At 42.7% G+C, this 26,065-nt stretch overlaps 1 protein-coding gene across 3 annotated transcripts in view; it reads left to right on the top strand.

Moving 5' to 3' along the window:
* LOC112260800 (potassium voltage-gated channel subfamily KQT member 5-like) overlaps nucleotides 1-26,065 on the top strand; it is a 152,303-nt gene that overhangs the window by 116,751 nt on the left and 9,487 nt on the right. For 2 of the 3 annotated variants that reach the window (XM_042323809.1, XM_042323814.1), the window contains exons 3-11: nucleotides 10,804-10,930; nucleotides 12,180-12,355; nucleotides 12,607-12,732; nucleotides 13,476-13,586; nucleotides 13,753-13,848; nucleotides 16,433-16,527; nucleotides 17,620-17,646; nucleotides 21,275-21,510; nucleotides 25,843-25,951. In XM_042323809.1, coding sequence (XP_042179743.1) covers nucleotides 10,804-10,930; nucleotides 12,180-12,355; nucleotides 12,607-12,732; nucleotides 13,476-13,586; nucleotides 13,753-13,848; nucleotides 16,433-16,527; nucleotides 17,620-17,646; nucleotides 21,275-21,510; nucleotides 25,843-25,951 — 1,103 coding nt within the window. Of the gene's footprint in view, nucleotides 1-10,803; nucleotides 10,931-12,179; nucleotides 12,356-12,606; nucleotides 12,733-13,475; nucleotides 13,587-13,752; nucleotides 13,849-15,854; nucleotides 15,944-16,432; nucleotides 16,528-17,619; nucleotides 17,647-21,274; nucleotides 21,511-22,602; nucleotides 22,619-25,842; nucleotides 25,952-26,065 lie in introns of all 3 variants that reach the window. The other variant, XM_042323822.1, reaches the window with a different exon arrangement.

Genomic DNA, 26,065 nt, shown 5'->3' on the forward strand with positions numbered 1-26,065 from the left:
AAAAGCACTCACAAACTTCTACAGATGCACAATCGAGAGCATCCTGGCGGGCTGTATCACCGCCTGGTACGGCAACTGCTCCGCCCTCAACCGTAAGGCTCTCCAGAGGGTAGTGAGGTCTGCACAACGCATCACCGGGGGCAAACTACCTGCCCTCCAGGACAACTACACCACCCGATGTTACAGGAAGGCCATAAAGATCATCAAGGACATCAACCACCCGAGCCACTGCCTGTTCACCCCGCTATCATCCAGAAGGCGAGGTCAGTACAGGTGCATCAAAGCTGGGACCGAGGGACTGAAAAACAACTTCTATCTCAAGGCCATCAGACTGTTAAACAGCCACCACTAACATTGAGTGGCTGCTGCCAACACACTGACACTGACTCAACTCCAGCCACTTTAATAATGGGAATTGATGGGAAAATGTAAATATATCACTAGCCACTTTAAACAATGCTACCTTATATAATGTTACTTACCCTACATTATTCATCTCATATGCATACGTATATACTGTACTCTATATTGACTGTATCCTTATGTAATACATGTATCACTAGCCACTTTAACTATGCCACTTTGTTTACATACTCATCTCATATGTATATACTGTACTCGATACCATCTACTGTATCTTGCCTATGCTGCTCTGTACCATCACTCATTCATATATCCTTATGTACATATTCTTTATCCCCTTACACTGTGTATAAGACAGTAGTTTTGGAATTGTTAGTTAGATTACTTGTTCGTTATTACTGCATTGTCGGAACTAGAAGCACAAGCATTTCGCTACACTCGCATTAACATCTGCTAACCATGTGTATGTGACAAATAAAATTTCATTTGATTTGATTTGATTTAGAGGGCATTGCAGGAGCAGATTTGACAGACATACCCAAATCTGACTGCCTGTAGCTCAGGACTTGAAGCAAGGATATGCATATTCTTGATACCATTTGAAAGGAAACACTTTAAAGTTTGTGGAAATGTGAAATTAATGTAGGAGAATATAACACATTAGATCTGGTAACAGATAATACAAAGGGAAAAAAGTGTTCGTTTTTCTCTCATTATTTTCCCGGAAACGCAGCCTATCCAGCCGTAACGCACACTGCCCATATGTGCATGGAACAAGATGTAAAAACCAAGTATAGCCTACCCTCCTCTCAATGAAGTCAATGTTTTCTTTTTGTCCTGCCAAATGTAATCAAGTAGCTCGTCAAGATCATCGATAAAGTGTTTGGCTCGTGAGACTGCTTGGAAATAAATTACCAAATCTTTATTAAAATATCAAGTTGGAAAGGAGCAAAACAGTGAGCTGATGTTCTCTTTTTATCTATGTATTATAGGCAGGCCTACGTTATTTTAGCTATGCTTTCCTCGTGTGTAAAACCGCATCCATGATGTACAGTGGTTCCTCCTTTAAAAGTTGCGTGCTTACACCACAGGACTTAGAGGTATCCAGCATCACGGCTTCATTGCTCCAGACCACCACAAGCGGGAGTTAGAGAACTCATTATGCATTTGGGTCCCAAGGTTTTTATATGACCAATCATATTGAGTGGTTCCAATGACGAATTTGACGTGAGCCAACGCTCCCTGGTGACTTTATTCAGCAAAGATGGCTGACAAAATGTAAATGTAAGTCGTTTTAACGGCATAACGAGTCAAGCAAAAAATGTACAATTGAGAGGAAAATGTTAGTTAATCTAGAGACAAATGATTGTGTGTATTTTTTTGTCATAAAGTTCATTTACGAATATTGTTATTTAGCAAGTTTTTTTCTGTCATATCCAATACCAGGTGTATCAAACTCCATTCTGTGAATAATGCTGTGTCTGCATGTATGTATTACAATTATACACTTCAACAGTGTTTACCACTCCTGCTCCTGCTCCTGGGACATCAATGATTACACATTGTAACTATGCAATAGACTAGAAACATGATTTAAGTAAAGGCTGCTTTGTAATTCAGATATTCTCACAGATCCTAATGGAAAATGCCCCTTAGATATCCATTTAGAGTCCTCCAATCCTATACGTGTACAGTGGGGAGAACAAGTATTTGACACACTGCGGATTTTGCAGGTTTTCCTACTTACAAAGCATGTAGGGGTCTGTAATATTTATCATAGGTACACTTAAACTGTGAGAGACGGAATCTAAAACAAAAATCCAGAAAATCACATTGTATGATTTTTAAGTAATTAATTTGGATTTTATTGCATGACATAAGTATTTGATACATCAGAAAAGCAGAACTTAATATTTGGCACAGAAACCTTTGTTTGCAATTACAGAGTTCATACGTTTCCTATAGTTCTTGACCAGGTTTGCACACACTGCAGCAGGGATTTTGGCCCACTCCTCCATGCAGACCTTCTCCAGATCCTTCAGGTTTCGGGGCTGTCACTGAGCAATACGGACTTTCAGCTCCATCCAAAGATGTTCTATTGGGTTCAGGTCTGGAGACTGGCTAGGCCACTCCAGGACCTTGAGATGCTTCTTACGGAGCCACTCCTTAGTTGCCCTGGCTGTGTGTTTTGGGTCGTTGTCATGCTGGAAGACCCAGCCATGACCCATCTTCAATGCTCTTACTGAGGGAAGGAGGTTGTTGGCCAAGATCTCGCAATACATGGCCCCATCCATCCTCCCCTCAATATGGTGCAGTCGTCCTTTCCCCTTTGCAGAAAAGCATCCCCAAAGAATAATGTTTCCACCTCCATGCTTCACGGTTGGGATGATGTTCTTGGAGTTGTACTCATCCTTCTTCTTCCTCCAAACACGGCGAGTGGAGTTTAGACCAAAAAGCTCTATTTTTGTCTAATCAGACCACATGACCTTCTCCCATTCCTCCTCTGGATCATCCAGATGGTCGTTGGCAAACTTCAGACGGACCTGGACATGCGCTGGCTTGAGCAGGGGGACCTTGCAAGCGCTGCAGGATTTTAATCCATGACGGCGTAGTGTGTTACTAATGGTTTTCTTTGAGACTGTTGTCCCAGCTCTCTTCAGGTCATTGACCAGGTCCTGCCGTGTAGTTTTGGGCTGATCCCTCACCTTCCTCATGATCATTGATGCCCCACAAGGTGAGATCTTGCATGGAGCCCCAGACCGAGGGTGATTGACCGTCATCTTGAACTTCTTCCATTTTCTAATAATTGCGCCAACAGTTGTTGCCTTCTCACCAAGCTGCTTGCCGATTGTCCTGTAGCCCTTCCCAGCCTTGTGCAGGTCTACAATTTTATCCCTGATGTCCTTACACAGCTCTCTGGTCTTGGCCATTGTGGAGAGGTTGAAGTCTGTTTGATTGAGTGTGTGGACAGGTGTCTTTTATACAGTTAACGAGTTCAAACAGGTGCAGTTAATACAGGTAATGAGTGGAGAACAATGTCCTATTAAAAATAGTGTAGGTCTTATTTATTTAACCTCTCTAGGGTATGTGGCCAACATCCAGTGAGATTGCAGAGCGCCAAATTCTAATACAGAAATACTCATTATAATAATTCAGAAAATATACAACTATTTCACATAGGTTTAAAGATTAACTTCTTGTGAATCCAACCAAGGTGTCAGATTTAAAAAATGCTTTATGGCAAAAGCATACCTTACGATTATTTGAGAACATAACCCAGCAGACAAATCATTACAAACAGTAACCAGCCAAGTCAGAAATAGAGATAAAATTAATCACTTACCTTTGATGATCTTCATATGGTTGCACTCAGAAGACATTCATTTATTCAATAAATGTTCCTTTTGTTCGATAAATTCTCTTTATATCCAAAAACCTCCGTTTTGTTTGCGTGTTTTCTTCAGTAATCCACAGGCTCAAAGGCAGTCACAACAGGCAGACTGTCACGATTTACTAGGAGTGGTGGGTGGAATCAGGCGCAGAGAGCAGGGTTCAGTAGATTGTCAATTTATTCTCCGGCGCACAAAAACGGTCACGCCAACACACAGGGCGCATACAATTGACCAGCCCAAACACAGGACCAAAATAGTCCGGAGAATAACCACACGAAAACCACCATACAACAGAGTAACAAAAACAATCCCGCACAAAACAAGGGCGGGACAACCTACTATATATAAGGAAGCTATTTAAACTAAAATACACACAGGTGAAACTAATAAGACAATACCAACAGACAAACGAAAAAGGGATCGGTAGTGGCTAGTAGGACGGTGACGACGACCGCCGAGCACCGCCCGAACAGGCAGGGGAGCCAACTTCGGCGGAAGTCGTGACACAGAAAAAAATTCAAATAGTATCCGTAAAGTTTGTAGAATCATTTCAAACGATGTTCATAATCAATCCTCAGGTTGTTTTTAGCCTAAATAATCAATAATATTTCAACCGGACAATAACGTCATCAATATAAAAGGTAAACAAGAAAGGCACTCTCTCAGTCACGCGCATGAAAAAGCTCTGTGACACGGCAGGGTCCACTCATTCCGACTGCTTTTACTCCCTCATTTTTCAGAATACAAGCCTGAAAGACTGTTATGTCAAGGCGATCCCCGAGGGGAACTCCACCCCCCATTCAGCTGAAAAGGTGGCTCAGGTAATTCAATGGCTGGGTCTTTCAGCATGACAATGTTCCCAAACACACCGCCCGGGCAACAAAGGAGTGGCTTCGTAAGAAGCATTTCAAGGTCCTGGAGTGGCCTAGTCAGTCTCCAGATCTCAACTCCATAAAGTCAGAGTTGAAAGTCCGTGTTGCCCAGCAACAGCTCCAAAACATCACTGCTCTAGAGGAGATCCGCATGGAGGAATGGGCCAAAATACCAGCAACAGTGTGTGAAAACCTTGTGAAGACTTACAGAAAACGTTTGACCTCTGTCATTGCCAACAAAGGGTATATAACAAAGTATTGAGATAAACTTCTGTTTTTGACCAAATACTTATTTTCCACCATAATTTGCAAATAAATTAATTAAAAATCCTACAATGTGATTTTCTGGATTTTTCTTTTCTCATTTTGTCTGTCATAGTTGAAGTGTACCTATGATGAATTACAGGCCTCTCTCATCTTTTTAAGTGGGAGAACTTGCACAATTGGTGGCTGACTAAATACTTTTTTGCCCCACTGTAAATCAATGAGATTTTTATTTTCACTTAATCTCCATTTGGGTATTGGTAAATTAGGATGCAGAAATGTTATGCTCTTAGTGTAACCTTTATATAATTAGGCAAGTCAGTTAAAAACAAATTCTTATTTTTCAAGTACAGCCTACTCCTTCCTCGTGCCCTGCGAGGATTCTTTAGCTAAACAGCCCAGTACTTTACTGCCGACCATCACGTTGTACAGCTCTATATTTTCCGTTCCAGCAAGTGCCAGTCAAAAGTTTGGACGCAACTACTCATTCCAGGATTTTTCTAAATGTTTACTATTTTCTACATTATAGAGTAATAGTGAAGACATCACAACTATGAAATAACACATATGGAATCAGTTAAGAACAAATTCTTATTTACAAGGACAGCCTACTCCTTCCTCCCCAATGGGAATTAGAACCCCGCTCTCCCACGTGCCCCGCATTCTGTAGTACAGACATGGCCTGCTCCCTTATGTAAGGAATTAGGCACTTCCCCATGTTTACTAAAGTATGTATTGTAGACTGCACAGTAGCCTAATAAACAAATAAAACATTTCGTTAATAAAATAATGATAAAAAATACTCTTTCAAAATGCAGATATTGATTTAGTTATGGATCCATAAAGAATTACTATGGGAATAAATATCCCTGATTTACAGAAATATTGGAACAAAGTTGTCTAATGAAGGCAAACAATTCAGAATCCTCCAATCCTGTAGCCTACTCCCGACCGTCACTTTGTACAGTGCCATATATTCAATTCCATCCTAACGGAAACCCTGAGGGTTTTATTTTTCATGGTATAGAAACACCATAATATTATTCAAATTAATTAAGCAAGTACCAGTCAAAAGTTTAGACACACCTACTCATTCGAGGAATTTTCTTTATTTTTACTATTTTCTACATTTGTAGAACAATAGTGAAGTCAACACAACTATGAAACAACACCGGTCTCCCACATGCCCTGCATTCTGTAGTACAGACATTGCCTGATCTCCCTTATGTAAGGAATTAGGCACTTTCCCATGTTTACTACAGTATGTATTAGTGACTGCACAGTAGCCTAAAAAACAAATAAACACATTTTCTTAGTAAAATAATGATAAAAAATACTCTTTCAAAATGCAGATGTTGATTTAGTTATGGATCCATAACGAATTACTATGCGAATAAATATCCCTGATTTACAGGAATATTGGAACAAAGTTGTCTAATGAAGGCAAACAATTTAGAATACTCCAATCCCGTAGCCTACTCCCGACCATCATGTTGTACACCGCCATATTTTCCATTCCACCCTAACGAAACCCTGAGGGTTTCTTTTTTCTCTGAATAGAAACACCATAATATAATTCAAATTAATTAAGCCAAATTTCTTAAAATCAATCCCATATACTATGTTATTACAAAAAAGGCTTTAAATTCTCTGTTAATGCCAATACGGAATACTATCAAATGCTTCTCAAAGATGCCCTCTGGTGGTCAAACTAGCAATAGTAACAGAACAAATGTCTGACAATTAAATGACGTGCCACAGAATGCTGCAGTATGACGCCACTTTTAAAGGAGGAACCACTGTAGGCTACATGTGTCCATGTCCATTATGAAAGAGACAAGAGATGAGAACCTTGGTAAATGCTGGTGAACCTAGTATTTGGACTTAATTTCTTTTAAACAAGCCCTCCGTATACTACCCTTACTCTAGGCCTACTATAATGAAGGCTGGTTCAACAGCACGCTCTTTATATTGGATCTTTGTCCAGGTACTGTGAAAAGTTTGGATGTGCATAAAACCCTCCATAGTCTGTTTAAAAATATATATTTTATGCCCACGGGAAGCAGTTACAGTACCTGTAAGTGTATTTAGACATGGCCTATTTAAAACAATTTGTTGACTCCTTTTGTTTAGAATTTGATTCAAATTATTTGCTCTCTGTCTTTAGGCCGTATCAATAACGAATGTAATATTGTCCATGCTCTCACATAAGGCAATTTACAGTAGGCCTAACCCCTATATCAGTGCTAATGCTATGTATAAATTTCAATATTGAAGCCATGAAATGACTTAGAACAATGTGGACTGCAAACAGGTTCAAGTTAACATATTTAGCAAAGATGGGATAGGTTTACATTTTTTTTCTGTAAACCGGAATTGGAGTTGATTCGAAGGCAATACATAAAATACCATAAATACATACTTGAAGCAACCATGTATTTAGCCATGGAGCACATTCTGATTGGCCAGTGAGGGGCCAACCCACGACACACCCACAACTTGTTTATTCATCAATAAAAATAAATGATAACTAGATAAAAAATTGGTGTTGCCTGTTTTGCATTTTATTTTGGCATTAATATGTGTCACATATCAGTTTGCAAACAATGTAAAACATAATAAAATCATTGAGATAATAAAACCGCATACAAACATGGTCTCTTTTTTGCTTTCTTGAGTAAGGCAGCTCAAAAATGCAGGTGTTTCAGCCTAGTTCAGGGCTTTCTGTGGTGGTGGGGCAGCCAGCAGAAAATATGGAGCGTAGGTGCTGGTAATGTTCTCTAGTTGCTCCGTGGTTGGCTCAGTCTTCTGTCACTCATGGAGACACAACATCACTGCCAAATCTAAGGGTAGAGCTCGAAAATTCAAGCCCCTTGGATGCTGCCATAGAGTTAGAAGTACCCATTAGAAGTACCCATCCAAGAAGGCTCGAGGTCGTTGGCCACAGATACAATTATGTCAAATCACGTTATATCTACAGTAGCTTTGATTTCAAAATCTTAGCTAGCAGTCATCATCATGAATCAAGTCGATAAACTACTGGCAAATCCTTTTTAATCCTTGTCATGTGAAGATCAATAATGAAGAAAAATTATAGATCAAATGTGTCAGTGCTCATCGGCCACTGGACATAAACATTACACAACAAGTTGGGAATTACAAATTCAGCAATGAGTGGTTTGTAAGGAATCAGTGGCTAACTGCAAGCATTGCAAAGCAATCACTAGCCTGCTACTCAGTGGAGTGGCTGTATGGTCCAAAGTCTGGGTTTAAGGGTCTCTTTTCTAAGCTTAAAATGAAAACATTCAACTTTGGCCATGCTGTCAATCCAGCATGATTTCTGCCCCGCTCAAAACAACTGTTAACTCGGGACTGGGAAATCTGACTTCAGTGACTTCAAGACAACTGGGAACTCAGGAGAAAACGAGCTCCGACTGGGAAAATACGCTTTGAACGGTCATCCAACTCAGAATTGTAAGTCATAATGATGTCATCATAACTTAGTTTTTTTCAGAGTTCCCAGTTGTCTTGAAAGCACCATAAATCCAGAGAATGCCAGACTTTTGATGACAAAATTTGCCCACAAAGGACCACCACGCCACCTTTCTGTTCAAGTGGGTACAGCACAACAAGGTCAGTCCAAAAAAGTTTGTATGCTGCTGCATAAATGATGTAATATGCCAGGGAGATATGCATACTGTAGCTAAGAAAGTAATACTAAGTGTATGTTGTGTAATAAGCTGTTAGTAGCCATGTGCCTCATCCTAATAATTGTGTCTATTTTCCCCTCTTAATTTCACCTACTGTTCTAACTTGGTGGTGCACATGTTGCCTATGACCTGTTTTAGAGAAATGTAATCATCAAATATTTCATTGTCTGCTTATGTGGCACCTTTATTTATCCTACGGTTCTGAATTGGTGTACAGGGAGAACACTGTAAGAACGGCCCATGCTCTGAATTCTGTCACTGTACATTTCAAAAGTGCTGAACAAATAGTTATATTGACTACGTCCGCCCTAGCTCGCTCATTAATGTCTTAATCGAAATTACGGATTGCCTCTTATCCTGATTGTCTCTTATTGCCTCTTATCTACTTGTCGTTCCCTTATGCCATTTTTTGTACATCTCAATTGTCAGTAGAATAGTAGAATACATCCCCTTAAACCTCCCCTTAATCTTATCTAGCTAGATAACGTTATAGTTATTGTAGTGGTCTGGGTGTAGCTGGTGCAGAGCTGTCAGGTGCAGGACAGCAGAGATGAGTAACACAAGTAACTTTACTCCAATTTTCCAATAACATGTCGTAATACCGAGCCCCCAATAACGGACCGAACATACATAAAACAATCACGCACTGAAGGCCCCTCGCCCGATGCCTCGAGTTCAGTATAGCCCGAACAGCATACGCCGGGGCCCCCACGATGTCCAGAGAGGGTGGAGGAACCTCCCGCACCTCAGACTCCTGGAGTGGACCAACCACCACCGGCCTGAGGAGAGACACATGGAACGAGGGGTTAATACGGTAATCGGGGGGAAGCTGTAACCTGTAGCAAACCTCGTTCAGTCTCCTCAGGACTTGGAATGGCCCCACAATCCACGGGCCCAGCTTCCGGCCAGGCAGGCGGAGGGGCAGGTTTCGGGTCGAGAGCCAGACCCGGTCCCCCGGTGCAAACACCGGGGCCTCACTGCGGTGGAGGTCGGCACTCGCATTCTGATGCCTCACAACCCGTTGCAGGTGCACATGATCAGCGTCCCAGGTCTCCCCCAAGTGCTTAAACCACTCGTCCACCGCAGGAGCCTCGATCTGGCTCTGATGCCAAGGTGCCAGAACCGGCTGATACCCAAGTACGCACTGGAAGGGGGAGAGGTTAGTGGAGGAGTGGCAGAGCGAGTTTTGGGCCATCTCTACCCAGGGGATGAACGCCGCCCACTCCCCCGGCCGGTCGTGGCAATAAGACCGCAGAAACCTACCCACATCCTGGACACTGGAGCGGAGTGGGCTCTGTACATAACGCCCGCTCGATGTCTGCGTCCAGCTCCCACACCACTGGTGCCACCAGGCAAGAGGCCGGAAGTATGGGAGTGTGATCAATGGACCGCTCCTCTGTGTCATACATCTGGGGCAGTGCGTCTGCCTTAGCGATCTGGGAACCTGGTCTGTAGGACAGGGTGAAAACAAAACGGGTTAAGAACATGGCCCACCTTGCCTGGCGAGGGTTCAGTCTCCTCGCCGCCCGGATGTACTCCACATTGCGGTGGTCAGTCCAGATGAGAAAAGGCTGTTTAGCCCCCTCAAGCCAATGTCTCCACACCTTCAGAGCCTTGACAAGAATCTCAAATATAACATAGATTTAGATTTGTTTAACACTTTCTTTGGCCACTACACGATTCCATATGAGTTATTTTATAGTTTTTTTGTCTTCACTATTATTCTACAATTTAGAAAATAGTAAAAATAAAGAAAAACCCTTGAATGTGTAGGTGTGTCCAGACTTTTGACTGGTACTGTATAATAAAACTGTTCATCTAAAATAAAAATGTAAATAATATGTCTACCCCATACAAATATTATTATAATCTACATAAGAATTCACACAAGATGAGGTGTAGCCTACATTGGCTACTTGAATTGACGCCCAGTGGACCTGCAGTCTAAGTTACTGTAAACACCACTTCTAACTTCCCCCTGGCGGCTATTCTAAATATTCAATATTCATCCAAATCCTCCTGCTGCAGGATTATTCCGCGACAGATAGAGGGTCAAATGAAGATCCAACATCTGTATATTGATTATTGGATATCATTATTAATTGCTGGCTTTTCTATTCAACTGTCTGGTATTTACAGCATATTGACTCTCAATAATGGGCTGCGACTGTGTGTGTGCTTATGTGCGTGCGTGTCCTGTAGGAGTTTGTGATGATCGTGGTGTTTGGGCTGGAGTACATCATCAGGATATGGAGCGCAGGCTGCTGCTGTCGCTACAGGGGATGGCAGGGACGCCTCCGCTTTGCCAGGAAACCCTTCTGTGTCATAGGTAACTGTGTGTGTGCTGCACTGCAAAGGTGCTATCACTCCACCGAGAGATGCAGCCTGATTACTAGAAATAGATTTAGATTTCGACATTTGAAAATGTACTGATGTCGATATATGCCTTCCTCGTGGTTCACAAAAAAAGAAAAACAGTTGCTCAACACTGGGCTCAAACTCATGATGCTCAGAGCCAAAGTGCACTGCTCAGACCACTGCTCTACGGCAGTTCACAATGCTCTAGCAAGTCGTGAGAATACTCGAGGATACTTGATGGAAACAGTGCTGGTTGGTTTGCGGAGCCATCCCCGAACCATAGCCCTTAGTTTAACCACTCGAAATTAATGCCTAAACTGTTAACCTTTGAGTTGTTTCTGTTTTAACCCTGTAAATGCATTGAAAATAGATGTTCATCCATAATACGTTGAATTTCAAATGGAAGCTATGAGATCTTGTTGTTGAGAGATGATCATCAATATGATCTGTCAATATACAAGGCCGACTTCTGATTGACAGATGACGTACTTCAATACACAAACAGAGAAAACAGAAGCTGGCGTTGAGTTCTCATAAAAGAAGGATAAATACAGTTTACAAGAACAAAGATCACTATCTGTTTCTTCTCCCAATAGAGAAGACTAAAACCAGCCACGGTTAGAGATTCAGAATTTGAAATGTGTTTGCTGAAATGTGATAGATGTGAACTGGAGCGAAACACACTATCATCCCAGTATACTGTAGGAGCAGTAGAGGTTTCGATGTTCTTCAGGACTATCTCCGTGGCCCTAAGGATGTGGGTTTGTGTGAACCCTCTTTACCCCTCGCATTCTCCCTTTATCTATCCCTCATACTCTCTCTCCTTTCTTCTCTGATTGTGTGAAAGTGAATACTAGGTACATTAGATCCATGTGATGACTCCTCCAGTACACTGTGTCTATTTTCTTAACCAGTCTCAGAGCTCCAGATCAACACAGTTTGTGGCCCCGGGCCCCCTCTACTCTCTCTGGTGTTGGGCTCCAGCAGCCTAATGAGTGGAGGACATTTTCACAGAGCTGGAATGTGGAGATGTTACCCACAACTACCATACCATTTCAAATCCTTAACTCTCCAAAATTTATTTGGAACATGTTGTACTATCATGTGTATCACTCATATGCACTGCACTACATTATCATTAGACTCTCATGAAAGTTTACAAGACTGTAAATACTACAAAAGTATTGAAGTTGGTTTTATCTCTTTCTGTCTCTTTCCAGACATAATTGTCCTCATAGCTTCCATTGCTGTGGTGTCCGCTGGTAGCCAAGGTAACATCTTTGCCACCTCAGCATTGCGTAGCCTTCGCTTCCTGCAGATCCTGCGGATGGTGCGTATGGACCGCAGAGGGGGCACTTGGAAACTACTGGGATCTGTAGTCTATGCACACAGTAAGGTACAACCAAATTTGTAGTCCAACAGTCTGGCCTAGATGGTCCTATGTACTCTGATCTTCTTAAAGAAAGAAAAGGATGTGCTCCCCCTCTACTGTCTGGTTCCTCTCATGTTCTTCCTAGTGAATCTTTCCTTGTCTCTTTCACTACAACTTGCTCTTTAGGGGTTTAGGACCTAGTGGCTATTAGGCTACACATCCAATACAGTGAGATTTGATGTATTTGTTTGAGCATAATCTTTGATTCCCTATAGGAGTTGGTGACAGCCTGGTACATTGGGTTCCTGGTGCTCATCTTCTCTTCGTTCCTGGTCTACCTCGTGGAGAAGGAGTTCAACAAAGACTTTGCCACCTATGCCGATGCTCTGTGGTGGGGCACGGTGAGTCTACACACACGCACACACACACACACACACACACACACACACACACACACACACACACACACACACACACACACACACACACACACACACACACACACACACACACTCCACACAAACACTCAATTTAGATTGATCAATATGTTTCAACGTAGCCCATACCAATATTTACAGGAGAGAGGTTTAATCAGCAGATACAAAAAAAACTACCTAACCAGGACATCTCTGAAAGACAAAAAGAAAGAGTAGCTTTATATTCATTACTGGATTTGCCGACCAGTCTATAATATGACCTTAAGACACCTTAATGACACCGCTACAAGATCATGCTTGGCTGGTCTTCAAACACCTCCCAGGCGCTACTCTGCTAGACCTTATACAATGTCAACACAATTAATGAATGCCCACGGCTTCAGACGTGCTAACATGACCCAATCGATAAATGTAATTTCCAGTGTCTGTCAGGCGAGACTGGGGTATTAGATGTGCAAGGGGAGACAGGGACTGGAAGAGAAAGGGGGTCACTGAAATATACAACACACACACACACACACACACACAAGTGCAGTGTTATTCAATCCTGGTCCTCAAGAGCTCTATACAGTGGGTTTTTCCTATTCAGGAAGTACATTTCACTACCTGAATTGACTGAATTGAACATTTTAATTGACCCAAAATAATACAAACTGGCATTGTGGGAAAATTGTTTTGTGACCTCTGACCTCTGTGTGTGTGAACAGATCACCCTGACAACTATCGGTTATGGAGACAAGACTCCTCAGACATGGACAGGTCGTCTGATCTCAGCTGGCTTTGCTCTGATGGGAATCTCCTTCTTCGCCCTGCCTGCCGTGAGACACCCACACACCCACATGCGCACACATACACACACGCACAATTTGACGTTGATTGAACGTGGTCCGTGGTGTGTGTGTGTGTGTGTGTGTGTGTGTGTGTGTGTGTGTGTGTGTGTGTGTGTGTGTGTGTGTGTGTGTGTGTGTGTGTGTGTGTGTGCAGGGTATCCTGGGCTCAGGTTTTGCCCTGAAGGTACAGGAACAGCACAGACAAAAACACTTTGAGAAGAGGAGGAACCCAGCAGCCAGCCTCATCCAGGTACACAACACACACAAGTCTATCACCAGATATGATTTAACTGTTCTGTGTGTGTGTGCAAGTGCGCGTGCGTGAAAGTGCCCACGTGTACGTCTGTTTGTATCAGAGTGTGTTTGTATAAAATATATATTATGTGTATGTGTGTGTGTCTGAAAACACGTGCGCTTGTGTGTGAGTGTGTGCGCGTGTGTGTGCATTTGATATCTAACCGTAGCTAAGACTCTTTGTCCTCTCTCAGGTCCAAAGGCAATACAGGGCTGATATTTATGAGCTGTTTCCACCAGAGCTATTCCCAGGGTGGATTTACCTCTACGCCAAAGCTCATCCTAACAGACAAGCCTCGGACTATTAAAATACACCATCAACTCAACATAGACAATAAACTCCACAAAGCAAACACACAGATCTTGTTTTTATAGAGATTTTGCCATCAAGCAGAAAAAACGATTAGGCTTCTTATTTGATTCATATATTTAGCTCCCTTTTTCCATTGCTTTAAGGCCTGCAAACAGTCAACTAATTTAGCATTGTACTCTATTTATCCTATCTGTATAGTATGTCTGAGTTGATGTGGAACACTTCTAACCAGATATTTTTTATCCACAGACGGACTTCCAGTATTCAGTTGGCAGGGATGTGTTATCGCTGTTGTTTCTTTGTGCTGGTCTTTCACTATTGTGTCCCCTTTGTTCTGAACAAAAATATAAATGCAACATGTAAAGTGTTGGTCTCATGTTTCATGAGCTGAAATTAAATATCCCAGAAATGTTCCATACTCACAAAAGGTGTATTTCTCTACCCTAAGCCACCTTCAATGTTGTTTAAGAGAATTTGGCAGTACGTCCAACCGGCCTCACAACCACAGACCACGTGTAACCACGCCAGCCCACGACCTCCACATCCGTCTTGTTTACCTGCAGGATCGTCTGATACCAACCACCAGGACAGCTGATGAAACTGTAGGCGTGCACAACCGAATATTTCCTGTACAAACTGTCAGAAACCATCTCAGGGAAGCTCATCTGCATGCTCGTCTTCCAAGCAAAGGTTTTGACCTGACTGCAGTTTGGCGTCGTAACCAACTTCAGTGGGCAAATGCTCACCTTCGATGGCCACTGGCACGCTGGAGAAGTGTGCTCTTCACGGATGAATCCCGGTTTCAACTGTACTGTACCGGGCTTGCTGATATCAGCATTGTGAACAGAGTGCCCCATGGTGGCAGTGGGGCTATGGTATGGGCAGGCATAAGCTGTGGACATCGAACACAATTGCATTTTATTAATGGCAATTTGAATACACAGAGGTACCATGACGAGATCCTGAGGCCCATTGTCGTGCCATTCATCCCCCCATAACCTCATGTTTCAGCATGATAATGCACGGCCCCATGTCAAAAAAGGTCTGTTGAAAATGTCCCAGTTCTTCCATGACCTGAATACTCACCAGACATGTCACCCTTTGAGCATGTTTGGGCTGCTCTGGATCGACGTGTAGGACAGCGTGTTCCAGTTCCCGCCAAAATCCAGCAACTTTGCACAGCCATTGAAGAGGAGTGGAACAACATTCCACATGCCTGATGAAAACATTCAACCAACAGGCCTGATGAAACGCCTGATGAAAAAGCCTGAATCACTCTATGTAAAGGAGATGTATTGCACTGCATGAGGCAAATGGTGGTCACACCAGATACTGACTGATCCATGCCCCTACCTTTTTTTTAAATACAGATGCATACCTGTATTCCCAGTCATGTAAAATCCATAGATTAGGGCCTAATTAATTTATTTCAACTGACTGATTTCCTTATATGAACTTTAACTCAGTAAAATCTTTGAAATTGCTGCATTTTGCTTTTATATTTTTGTTCAGTATACTGTATGTGCGTGTCTGTCTGTGTATGCGTTGTGCACCTCTGTGTTTATGATTACGTGTACCCCATCTCCTCACCATGATGCTATTCCTCCCGTCGATGTGTGTTTGTCTGCGTGTGTCAACTCGTACCCCAGGCGGCTTGGCGGCTCTACTCCACTGACGGTGCTCGTCCCTACCTCAGTGCCACGTGGCAGCACTACCAGGGTGCCCTCTCCCCCTTCAGGCATGTATCCCCCCCCTCCCCCTGCCCCATGATGCCTTGATACCACCGGTTTTACTAATCACTCTCTTTTTGTTTTCTTTCTGTTTCCTTTCATTCTCCCTCCCTCCCTCCCTCCCTCCCTCCCCTCCCTCCCTCCCTCCCTCCCTCCCTCCCTCCCTCCCTCCCTCCCTCCCTCCCTCCCTCCCTCCCTCCCCCCTCCCTCCCTCCCTCCCTCCCTCCCTCCCTCCCTCCCTCCCTCCCTCCCTCCCCCTCCCTCCCTCCCTCCCCTCCCTCCCTCCCTCCCTCCCTCCCTCCCTCCCCTCCCTCCCTCCCTCCCTCCCTCCCTCCCTCCCTCCCTCCCCCTCCCCCCCTCCCTCCCTCCCTCCCTCCCTCCCTCCCTCCCTCCCCCTCCCTCCCTCCCTCCCTCCCTCCGGCCTTGTCTTACAAAACATTTCTCCCCCCTTCTCCCTCCTTTGTCTTTTTCTTTTGTTTTCTGTTGACTGCACGTAGTGTGTCTGGCGTAGTTATGCTGCTGATGAGAACTCGGTTTCCATAGCTACCTGGAAGCCTCATTTGAAGGCGTTGCATACCTGCAGTCCTGCAAAGTAGGTAACACCTAAAGTATGGCTGCTGCTCTGCTCTTTTCCTATTTGGTCTCTGTGCTCTTCCAGCTTTTTTTTTCACAATTTCATTCTCTGCTTTTTTAGTGGCCAGGTGTCTTTTTTAGTTTAATCAGCAACTACTTTTGACATTCCTCTGTATACTTATCTATTTATTATTGTCATTGGATACAGTACTTTTACAGTCATTTTTTTGAAGGCTCACAGTCATCAAATAGTCCAATATTTCCAGGCGCTCACACACAAAGAACCAAACTTTCACTAATTCATTTAAACATGGAAAGTAAAACCGAGTGTACAAACAAACAACTTATGTTGTCCAGAAATGACATCAATGGTTTCTCTGAAGGCTTTAGGGTATGTTAAAGGGCACAGGAGAGGAGCCTGGTAATATTATCTGGATCACCTGCTTTATTGCACTCACTCTCTCTCATGCAAACCTACACCCACATACCCTCTGTAGGTCTACAAATACACAGAAATACACAAATACACAGAAATACATGCACAGACACACACACACATACACCTTTCTATCTCCTTTCTCTGTTTGCCAGTGCTTTTCCTAGCCAGGTCATGTGGCACATCCATCGCTTGCATGTGCACCTGCTGCAATGTTCTGCAAACTAGCTGACAACATTTATCTTGCACAAGGCTTTGACTGTGGTGGTTTGTGTTCTTCACGCCTGACTGTTTGTGTTCATGTTCTGACGTCATGTCTCGCATGCGACACACACAGACAGGATGTTAGGAAGCTGGCTGACCTCTGTCTTCATCTCGCAGTCCCGGTGGGAGACCCTGTAGACCAGTCCTGGGCAATTCCAGTCCTTGGGGGCCTGATTGGTGTCACACTTTTCCCCATCCCTAGTAAACACACCTGATTTAAACTTATTGCATTTTTAACTGAAGATGTTGATTATTGGAGTCAGGTGTGATAGCTGGGGCTGGGGTAAAAATGTGACACCATTCAGGCCCCCGAGGACTGGAGTTGCCCAGGCCTGCTGTAGACTCTGTCATTAACTACTGATGTCTCTTCCCTTGTCTCTCTCTCTCCTCTTTTCTCACTAACACCTAAAGGAAAGAACAGGGCGAGACAACTAGCAGGTTTGTAGCTTTCACCTCTCCACACATCGCGCAATCGTTTATTCAATGACGTCCACTCTAATAAGAAGTCGTATGCTGTTTGTTAAAAGTGTAGATACTGAACTCTTGTTTTCAAATTGTTTTGAAAGTCACTGTTTGGCCAGAGCTTCCTATCACCGGGGGGTCCCGGGTCAGAATCAGTCCCTGGTTAGAGGGGGGGGAATGAAAATCAGCAGTGCTATGGAAGTCGATGTCTTGGTTTGAGAAAAGGCTCTCTAGTGTATCCGTCTCTGTCTCTCAGTGCACCTCTCCAAGCCACCATGATTGCAGTACCGGTCGTTTCTCTCTGTCTCTGCCATGTTTGTGTGTTTGAGAGAGTATCTGAGTGTGTTTTTATGCTTACTGTTTTGTGTGTGTATGTGTGTGTGTGTGTGTGTATTTCTACACTGTATGGGTTTGAGTGTGTGTGTTTCTACGATATGTGTGTGTTACAGTATGTGCAAACCGGCGTCTGTACCATGTCTGCACCATGACGCACTTTTTCCATTCCAAGGGTATTTATATAACTCATCAAACACTAGTCTCAGTCGGCAGGCCGAGAGACAAGGAGAGGAGGAGGGAGAGACAGAGAGATTTGTGACTTTAATTATGATTTTTGGTTATTGTTTTTACAATACAGTGCTCCTTTGGCAACGGTGGATTTCTCATGTCATGCCAGTGCAGCTTTTATAAATGTGGATTTTCTGTTGAGAGACATATGCATAGCACAGATGCAGTCACACACACACACACACACACACACACACACACACACACACACACACACACACACACACACACACACACACACACACCTACACACAACCAAACTGTAATTCTCTGCTAATTCTCCAAGCTATTAGAAGTTATGGGGTTTTGTATGCTTTCATTGGCCTCTCAAAGAACTTCTGTTGTGGTTTAGTCAATAACGCAAGAGCTTTTGAAATCGTAATTTATACCCCATCTTTTCATGCACTTAAATTTTGACTATACAATTAGCTGTACAATTACATTTTCCCTACGCATCGCTCACATCAAGGGTTTATAACTTAGATAATGTTATTAGTTCCTTTACAGTAGCAAATTTGTTTGGTGAAACAGACGTATAAACTCAACCAGCTAAACTGTGTGTGTGTGTGTGTGTGTGTGTGTGTGTGTGTGTGTGTGTGTGTGTGTGTGTGTGTGTGTGTGTGTGCGTGTGTGCGTGCTTATGTGTATACAGAAGGTGTGAGAATATGAGACTGGGGGTGTGTCAGGGGGTGTGTCTGCTTATTCTGCTCTTTTGGAATCTATTCTTCACAATTTATGACTTCTGTCAATCTACACTCTTGAAACGAAAAAGGGTTCAAAAAGGGTTCATCGGCTGTCCCTTTTTGGTTCCAGGTAGAACCCTTTTTAATTCCAGGTAGAAATATTTTGGTTTCCATGTAGAACGCTCTGAGGAAAGGCTTCTGAACCCTATCCCAATAGGGTTCTACCTGGAACCAAAACGGGTTCTACCTGGAACCAAAAAGGGTTATTCAAAGGGTTCTCCTATGGGGACAGCCGAAGAACCCTTTTAGGTTCTAGATAGCCCCTTTTTTCCTAAGAGTGTAGAGTGTAAGGACATCATCACCACAAATTAACCTTCATATTTTTCATGTAAACTCCTAGGCCTACAGCTAAATGTATGTGAGCCATATAATCCCCAGTTATATTTATTCTTCAGCACTGACAACATGGAATGTGAGATACATAATCGCAAGTTTAAACTTCTGACAGTATTGACCGTACAGATGTCTCTCGTCCCTCCCTTTCCTACTCCATGGTGTGTTAACCCCTTCCTCCTCTATTTGTCTTCCTCCCTACCCCCCTAGTAAGGGTCATAGTAATAGGAGGCGCTTCAGAAGGTATTACACACGGAAATTTAGGAGGTACCCACTACCCAGCATCCACTCCTCCCTGGTCACATGATCTCTGGGAATGCCTTCTAACTGCCAAGTGCATGGAGGATGATGAGAGAACCCCCAAACTGCCACCTGCCTCCTTCCCGTCAATGAGACTATTGTATTTGCCCTTTGCTTGTCTAATGGGATTGCTGCCTGTTACCTGTTGCCTGTTGATTTTGACCCCCACCTCCCTTGGATCCCCTTATCAGACACAACCCCTAACTAACTGTATCCTGGTCCCCTTGGGTATCGGAAGTAGTTCTGTGTGTAGATATCTGAACTCTTAATATAGTCCTTAATCTCTGAAATATTAGTCCATCTCGATCTCCATTGGTCTGCTGAGGTCCCTCAGCTTGGCTGCATGGTGCCACTGCATGAATTCATAAACAATGTTTGCAACCACCATGACTGACCTTTGACCCCCTCTGATCCCTGTCTTCCACACAACCCACACTGCCTTGATGCATCTTCATTGACCTGGGCTTGGGCAAGGTCCCTGTTATCGTTAATAACTTCCTTATTGTTTCTGGAGCGCAATATTCCCTCCTGAAGTTTCCACAAAAACTTTAGTGCCTGCAGAATCAAGCCTGAGCATTGGGCTTACTGTCACGCCATCTGATTGATGCACAGCATTGCATGCTTGTCCGGTTGCCATTGCAGGGGGGGTTTAGGGTGTGTCACAGGTAGAGGCTCTCTGCACCCCCCACCTGGCCATAAGTCTACAGTACGTCTAAGCACAGGCCGATCGGCACAATACAGGTCTAAGTGTCCTAGAGATAGAGATGGTAGCCTACAGTTTTAGTAGTAGGAACAGTAATTCTTTGCATCAATATGAATTGTAAGTCTTGCAGTGTTCCCTGGTAATTTTCTTTGTCTTAGAACAGTGGTCAGTGTCATACTACTGCAACTGCTCTCTAGAACAATAGTCCACAAGAGTTAGAGGTCCTAGAGAGCTACAATGTCTGTACACTCTTATAAAAAAGGGTTCTTTGTTTGTCACCATAGGAGACCCTTTTTTGGTTCCAGGTAGAACCCTTGTATTAGTGAAGGGTTCCACTTGGATGTAGCAACAATAAAGTACACTTTATGGTTCTACGTAGCAACTTATTTTCTAAGAGTGTAGACTTCTGTTTCCACCCAGCTGATTCAGCTGCTTTAGTGCTGGGCTGGAGAAAAATCCTGCACATCCTATACAGATGTAGGATCTTCATTTGATCATCCTGTTGCAGGAGAACTCTCCTTCAATGCAGGACATTTTAAATGTGTAGTATATTTGAAATTTAAAAAGGCTTCTGAAGTTTGTCATTTCCATTTTGAAATGTCAGACTTGATTTTCCATTATTTATAATCACACATTTCACATTTCCTGTTTCTGCAGGATTATTTTCCTGCTGTGGCAAACTAACTCTAAATAAGATTCTATATCTATAGTTCCTTGGGATCGGGGTTAGGGACCACTCTCTTAGAGAGCAGATGGGGTACTCTAAGTGTGTTGTGGATGAGGTAAGCATGTTTGGTTTTGAGGAAAGGACAGTTCACTGCACTACACTGTGAGTGTGCTCTGTGGGCACACATTTTTATCTCAGGTGGAATGCATAATAACAGGCTTTTGTTATTTCTCTCTCCCTCTCTTTCTTCCTCTCCCTCTCTCTCTTCCTCTCCCTCTCTCTTTCTCTCTCCAGTACAAAGTTGAGCTTTAAGGAGCGGGTACGGATGGCAAGCCCTCGCGGCCAGAGCATGAAGAGCCGCCAGACATCCATCAACAATGACCGACGCTGTTCCCCAGGCAACGATGTGGCGGGCGCTAACACGGGAACCAGCCCTGCTAAGGTGCAGAAGAGCTGGAGCTTCAATGACCGCACACGCTTTAGACCCTCCCTGCGCCTCAAGAGTCAATCACGCACCGCGCCCTCCGAGGGTGAGTAGAGAGGATGTGTTGCCTCTGTGTGTCTACGTATGTGTGGGTCTATGTGAATGTGTGCGAGTGCGGGTGTTTGTATAAGGTATGTGCTTTTTAAGAAGTCCACCAGGGGAGAGTCTAGGGCTGTTGCGGTGACCGTATTACCGCCACACTGACGGTCACAAGTCATGAAGGCAGTAAAATTCCACGTGACCGTTTAGTCACGGTAATTAAGCTTCTCCAAGCTCTGATGCTGCTGATGGCCATTATTAGCCTACCAAACTTGTTAACTGCCTTGTACTCAGCACACTATTGTCCCTCTAATCACTCTGACATCAATGCAAATGTAATCGAAAATCTAATCAAGAGAGCCCATAAGCTCCTCTTGTGCAACATTTCTATAGGCTATGAAATTACTGAGTGATGGCCTCTATTAAAAAGAGGAGGATCCCATCAGCTTTCTATAGGCTGACTATATTTATTTCTCAACTTTCCTAATATTAAGCACATTGCTTCTTATTTACAACAGGAGTATAGCCTACCTGGCTGGCATGAAAATGAACCACAGGAAAACCGTCCTCCATTTGCTATTTAAGTGCAGAGATTACATTCAGTAAGCTGCCAGTCTTAAACGCCAAACACAGTCTCAACGTCAACAGTGAAGAGGCGACTCTGGTATCCTGGCCTTCTAGGCAGAGTTTCTCTGTCCAGTATCTGTGTTCTTTTGCCCATCTTAATCTTTTCTTTTTATTGGCCAGTCTAAGATATGGCTTTTTCTTTGCACCTCTGCCTAGAAGGCCAGCATCCTGGATGTACTCTCCAATACTCTCCACTGTTGACGTTGAGACTGGTGTTTTGTGGGTACCATTTAATGAAGCTGCCAGTTGAGGACTTGTGAAGCATCTGTTTCTCAAACTAGACACCCTAATGTAGTTGTCCTCTTGCTCAGTTGTGCACTGGGGCCTCCCACTCCTCTTTCTATTGTGGTTAGAGCTAGTTTGCGCTGTTCTGTGAAGGGAGGAGTACACTGCGTTGTATGAGATCTTCAGTTTCTTGACAATTTCTCTCGCCTGGAATAGCCTTCATTTATCAGAACAAGAATAGACTGAGAAGCTTCAGAAGAAAGGTATTTTTTCTGACCATTTTGAGGCTGTAATCAAACCAACAAATGCTGATGCTCCAGATACTCAACTAGTCCAAAGACCAGTTTTATTGCCTCTTAAATCAGGACAACAGTTTTCAGCTGTGCTAACATGATTTTGCAAAACAATTTTCTAATGATCAATTAGCCCTTTCAAATGATAAACTTGGATTAGCTGACACAACGTGCCATTGGAACACAGGAGTGATGGTTGCTGATAATGGGCCTCTGTATGCCTATGTACTGTATATACTGTATATCTCGCATTACTCATCTCATATGTATATACTGTATACTGTATCTATTCTTTACTATATTTCCATCTTAGCCACTCTGTCACTGCTCATCCATATATTTTATACTTCTATATTCTCATCCCATTCCTTTACTAGATTGTATGTATTATGTTTTCTTGTGGAATTTGTTAGATATTAGGTTTTGTTGTCCAATTTGTTAGATATTAGGTTTTGTTGTGGAATTGTTAGATATTACCTGTTAGATACTGCTGCACTGTCGGATCTATAAGCATTTCGCTACACTCGCAACAACATCTGCTAGCCATGTGTATGTGACCAATAACAATTTGATTTGATTTCAATTTTCATTTGAGGAAAAAGATGAATAAATATTACATTGTTGAGTTTCAGCTTGGAGCGGAAGTCTGTAAGGAAGCCACAATCTATCTGCAATATTCTTGCGGCTAGGGGTTCCGCTAGCGGCACCCCTCAACAACATTCGGCTGAAAAGGCAGAGCACAGAATTCAAAAATATTTTTTTGAAATATGTAACTTTCATACATTCACAAGTGCAATACACCAAATTAAAGATAAACTTCTTGTTAATCTACCCATCGTGTCCAATTTCAAAAAGGCTTCACAGCGAAAGCACACGATATAATTATGTTAGCTCAGAGCCTAGTCACAAAAACACACACAGCCATTTTCCAGCCAAAGAGAGGAGTCACAAAAAGCAGAAATAGAGATACAATTAATCACTAACCTTTGATGATCTTCATCAGATGGCACTCATAGGACTTCATGTTACACAATACATGTATGTTTTGTTCGATAAAGTTCATATTTATATCCAAAAATCTTAGTTTACATTGGCGCTTTATGGTCATTAATGTTGTGGCTCGAAAACATCCGGCAAATTTTCAGAGAGCCACATCAATTTACAGAAATACTCATAATAAACTTTGATAAAAGATACAACTATTATGCACAGAATTATAGATATACTAGCGTCGAGCAATCCCGTATCCGGGAGCGTAATCATAGCCTCAAGCTCATTAGCATAACGCAACGTTAACTATTCATGAAAATTTGCAAATGAAATGAAATAAATATATTGGCTCACAAGCTTAGCCTTTTGTTAACAACACTGTCATCTCAGATTTTCAAAATATGCTTTTCAACCATAGCTACACAAGCATTTGTGTAAGAGTATTGATAGCTAGCATAGCATTAAGCCTAACATTCAGTAGGCAACATTTTCACAAAAACAAGAAAAGCATTAAATAAAATCATTTACCTTTGAAGAACTTCGGATGTTTTCAATGAGGAGACTCTCAGTTAGATAGCAAATGTTCAGTTTTTCCAAAAAGATTATTTGTGTAGGAGAAATCGCTCCGTTTTGTTCATCACGTTTGGCTAAGAAAAAACCCCGAAAATTCAGTCATTACAACGCCAAACTTTTTTCCAAATTAACTCCATAATATCGACAGAAACATGGCAAACGTTGTTTAGAATCAATCCTCAAGGTGTTTTTCACATATCTATTCGATGATAAATCATTCGTGGCAGTTGGGTTTCTCCTCTGAAGCAAATGGAAAAATGCACGCAGCTGGAGATTACGCAATAATTTCAACGGAGGACACCAAGCGAGCACCTGGTAAATGTAGTCTCTTATGGTCAATCTTCCAATGATATGCCTACAAATACGTCACAATGCTGCAGACACCTTGGGGAAACGACAGAAAGTGTAGGCTCATTCCTTGCGCATTCACAGCCATATAAGGAGACATTGGAACACAGCGCCTTCAAAATCTGGGGCATTTCCTGTTTGAAATTTCATCTTGGTTTCACCTGTAGCATCAGTTCTGTGGCACTCACAGATAATATCTTTGCAGTTTTGGAAACGTCAGAGTGTTTTCTTTCCAAAGCTGTCAATTATATGCATAGTCAAGCATCTTCTCATGACAAAATATCTTGTTTAAAACGGGAAAGTTTTTTTATCCAAAAATTAAAAGAGCGCCCCCTATATCGAAGAAGTTAATGCAACCGCTGTGTCAGATTTCAAAAAACTTTACGGAAAAATCAAACCATGCAATAATCTGAGTACGGCACTCAGACACAAAAACAAGCCTTGCAGATACCCGCCATGTTGTGGAGTCAGTAAAAGTCAGAAATAGCGTTATAAATATTCACTTACCTTTTATGATCTTCATCAGAATGCACTCCCAGGAATCCCAGCTCCACAATAAATGTTTGTTTTGTTCGATAAAGTCCATAATTTATGTCCATATACCTCCTTTTGTTAGCGCGTTTGGTAAACAAATCCAAACTCACGATGCGCGGGCAAGTCTAGGCGAAAGTTCAGACGAAAAGTTCAAAAAGTCATATTACAGTTCGTAGAAACATGTCAAACAAAGTATAGAATCAATCTGTAGGATGTTTTTAACATAAACTTCAATAATGTTCCAGCCGGAGAATTCCTTTGTCATTCAGCTCATGGCACTCTGGCAGGCCTCTGGTTGAATCAGCTCTCATTCACCCCCACTTCACAGTAGAAGCCTCAAACAACGTTCTAAAGACTGCTGACATCTAGTGGAAGCCTTGGGAAGTGCAATTTGATCCCATAGACACTGTATATTCGATAGGCAATGAGTTGAAAAACTACAGACCTCAGATTTCCCACTCCCTGATTGGATTCTTCACAGGTTTTTGCCTGCCATATGAGTTCTGTAATACTCACAGACATCATTCAATCAGTTTCAATCAGAAACATCAGAGTGTTTTCTATCCAATACTACTAATAATTTGCATATATTCACTTCTGGGCCTGAGTAGCAGGAGGTTTACTCTGGGCACGCTTTTCATCTGAACGTGAATATGCTGCCCCCTATCCCAAACAGGTTAACCTGTTTGCTGATCTACCCCATAAAAAAATAAAAAATAAATAACTTGACACTTCTTTTTGTCTCTCAGTGGACACAGGAATGGGGAATGATGACGCATTCGGCGACAGAGTTTGCCACTGTGATGTCACCGTGGAAGACCTATCAGCTCCATTGAAGGCTGTCATCAGAGCCGTCAGGTGAGTGCTTCAGCCAGGTCACCCGTGATACAAGTCAGTATTCGATATAGAATACTGACGTAGAAACCAGCCACTAAGGGCAACAGTGAGCTCTGTTACCTTGAAGTATGTTTC

Source organism: Oncorhynchus tshawytscha, linkage group LG01 (genome assembly GCF_018296145.1).
Source record: "Oncorhynchus tshawytscha isolate Ot180627B linkage group LG01, Otsh_v2.0, whole genome shotgun sequence".
NCBI classification, from domain to species: Eukaryota; Metazoa; Chordata; class Actinopteri; order Salmoniformes; family Salmonidae; genus Oncorhynchus; species Oncorhynchus tshawytscha.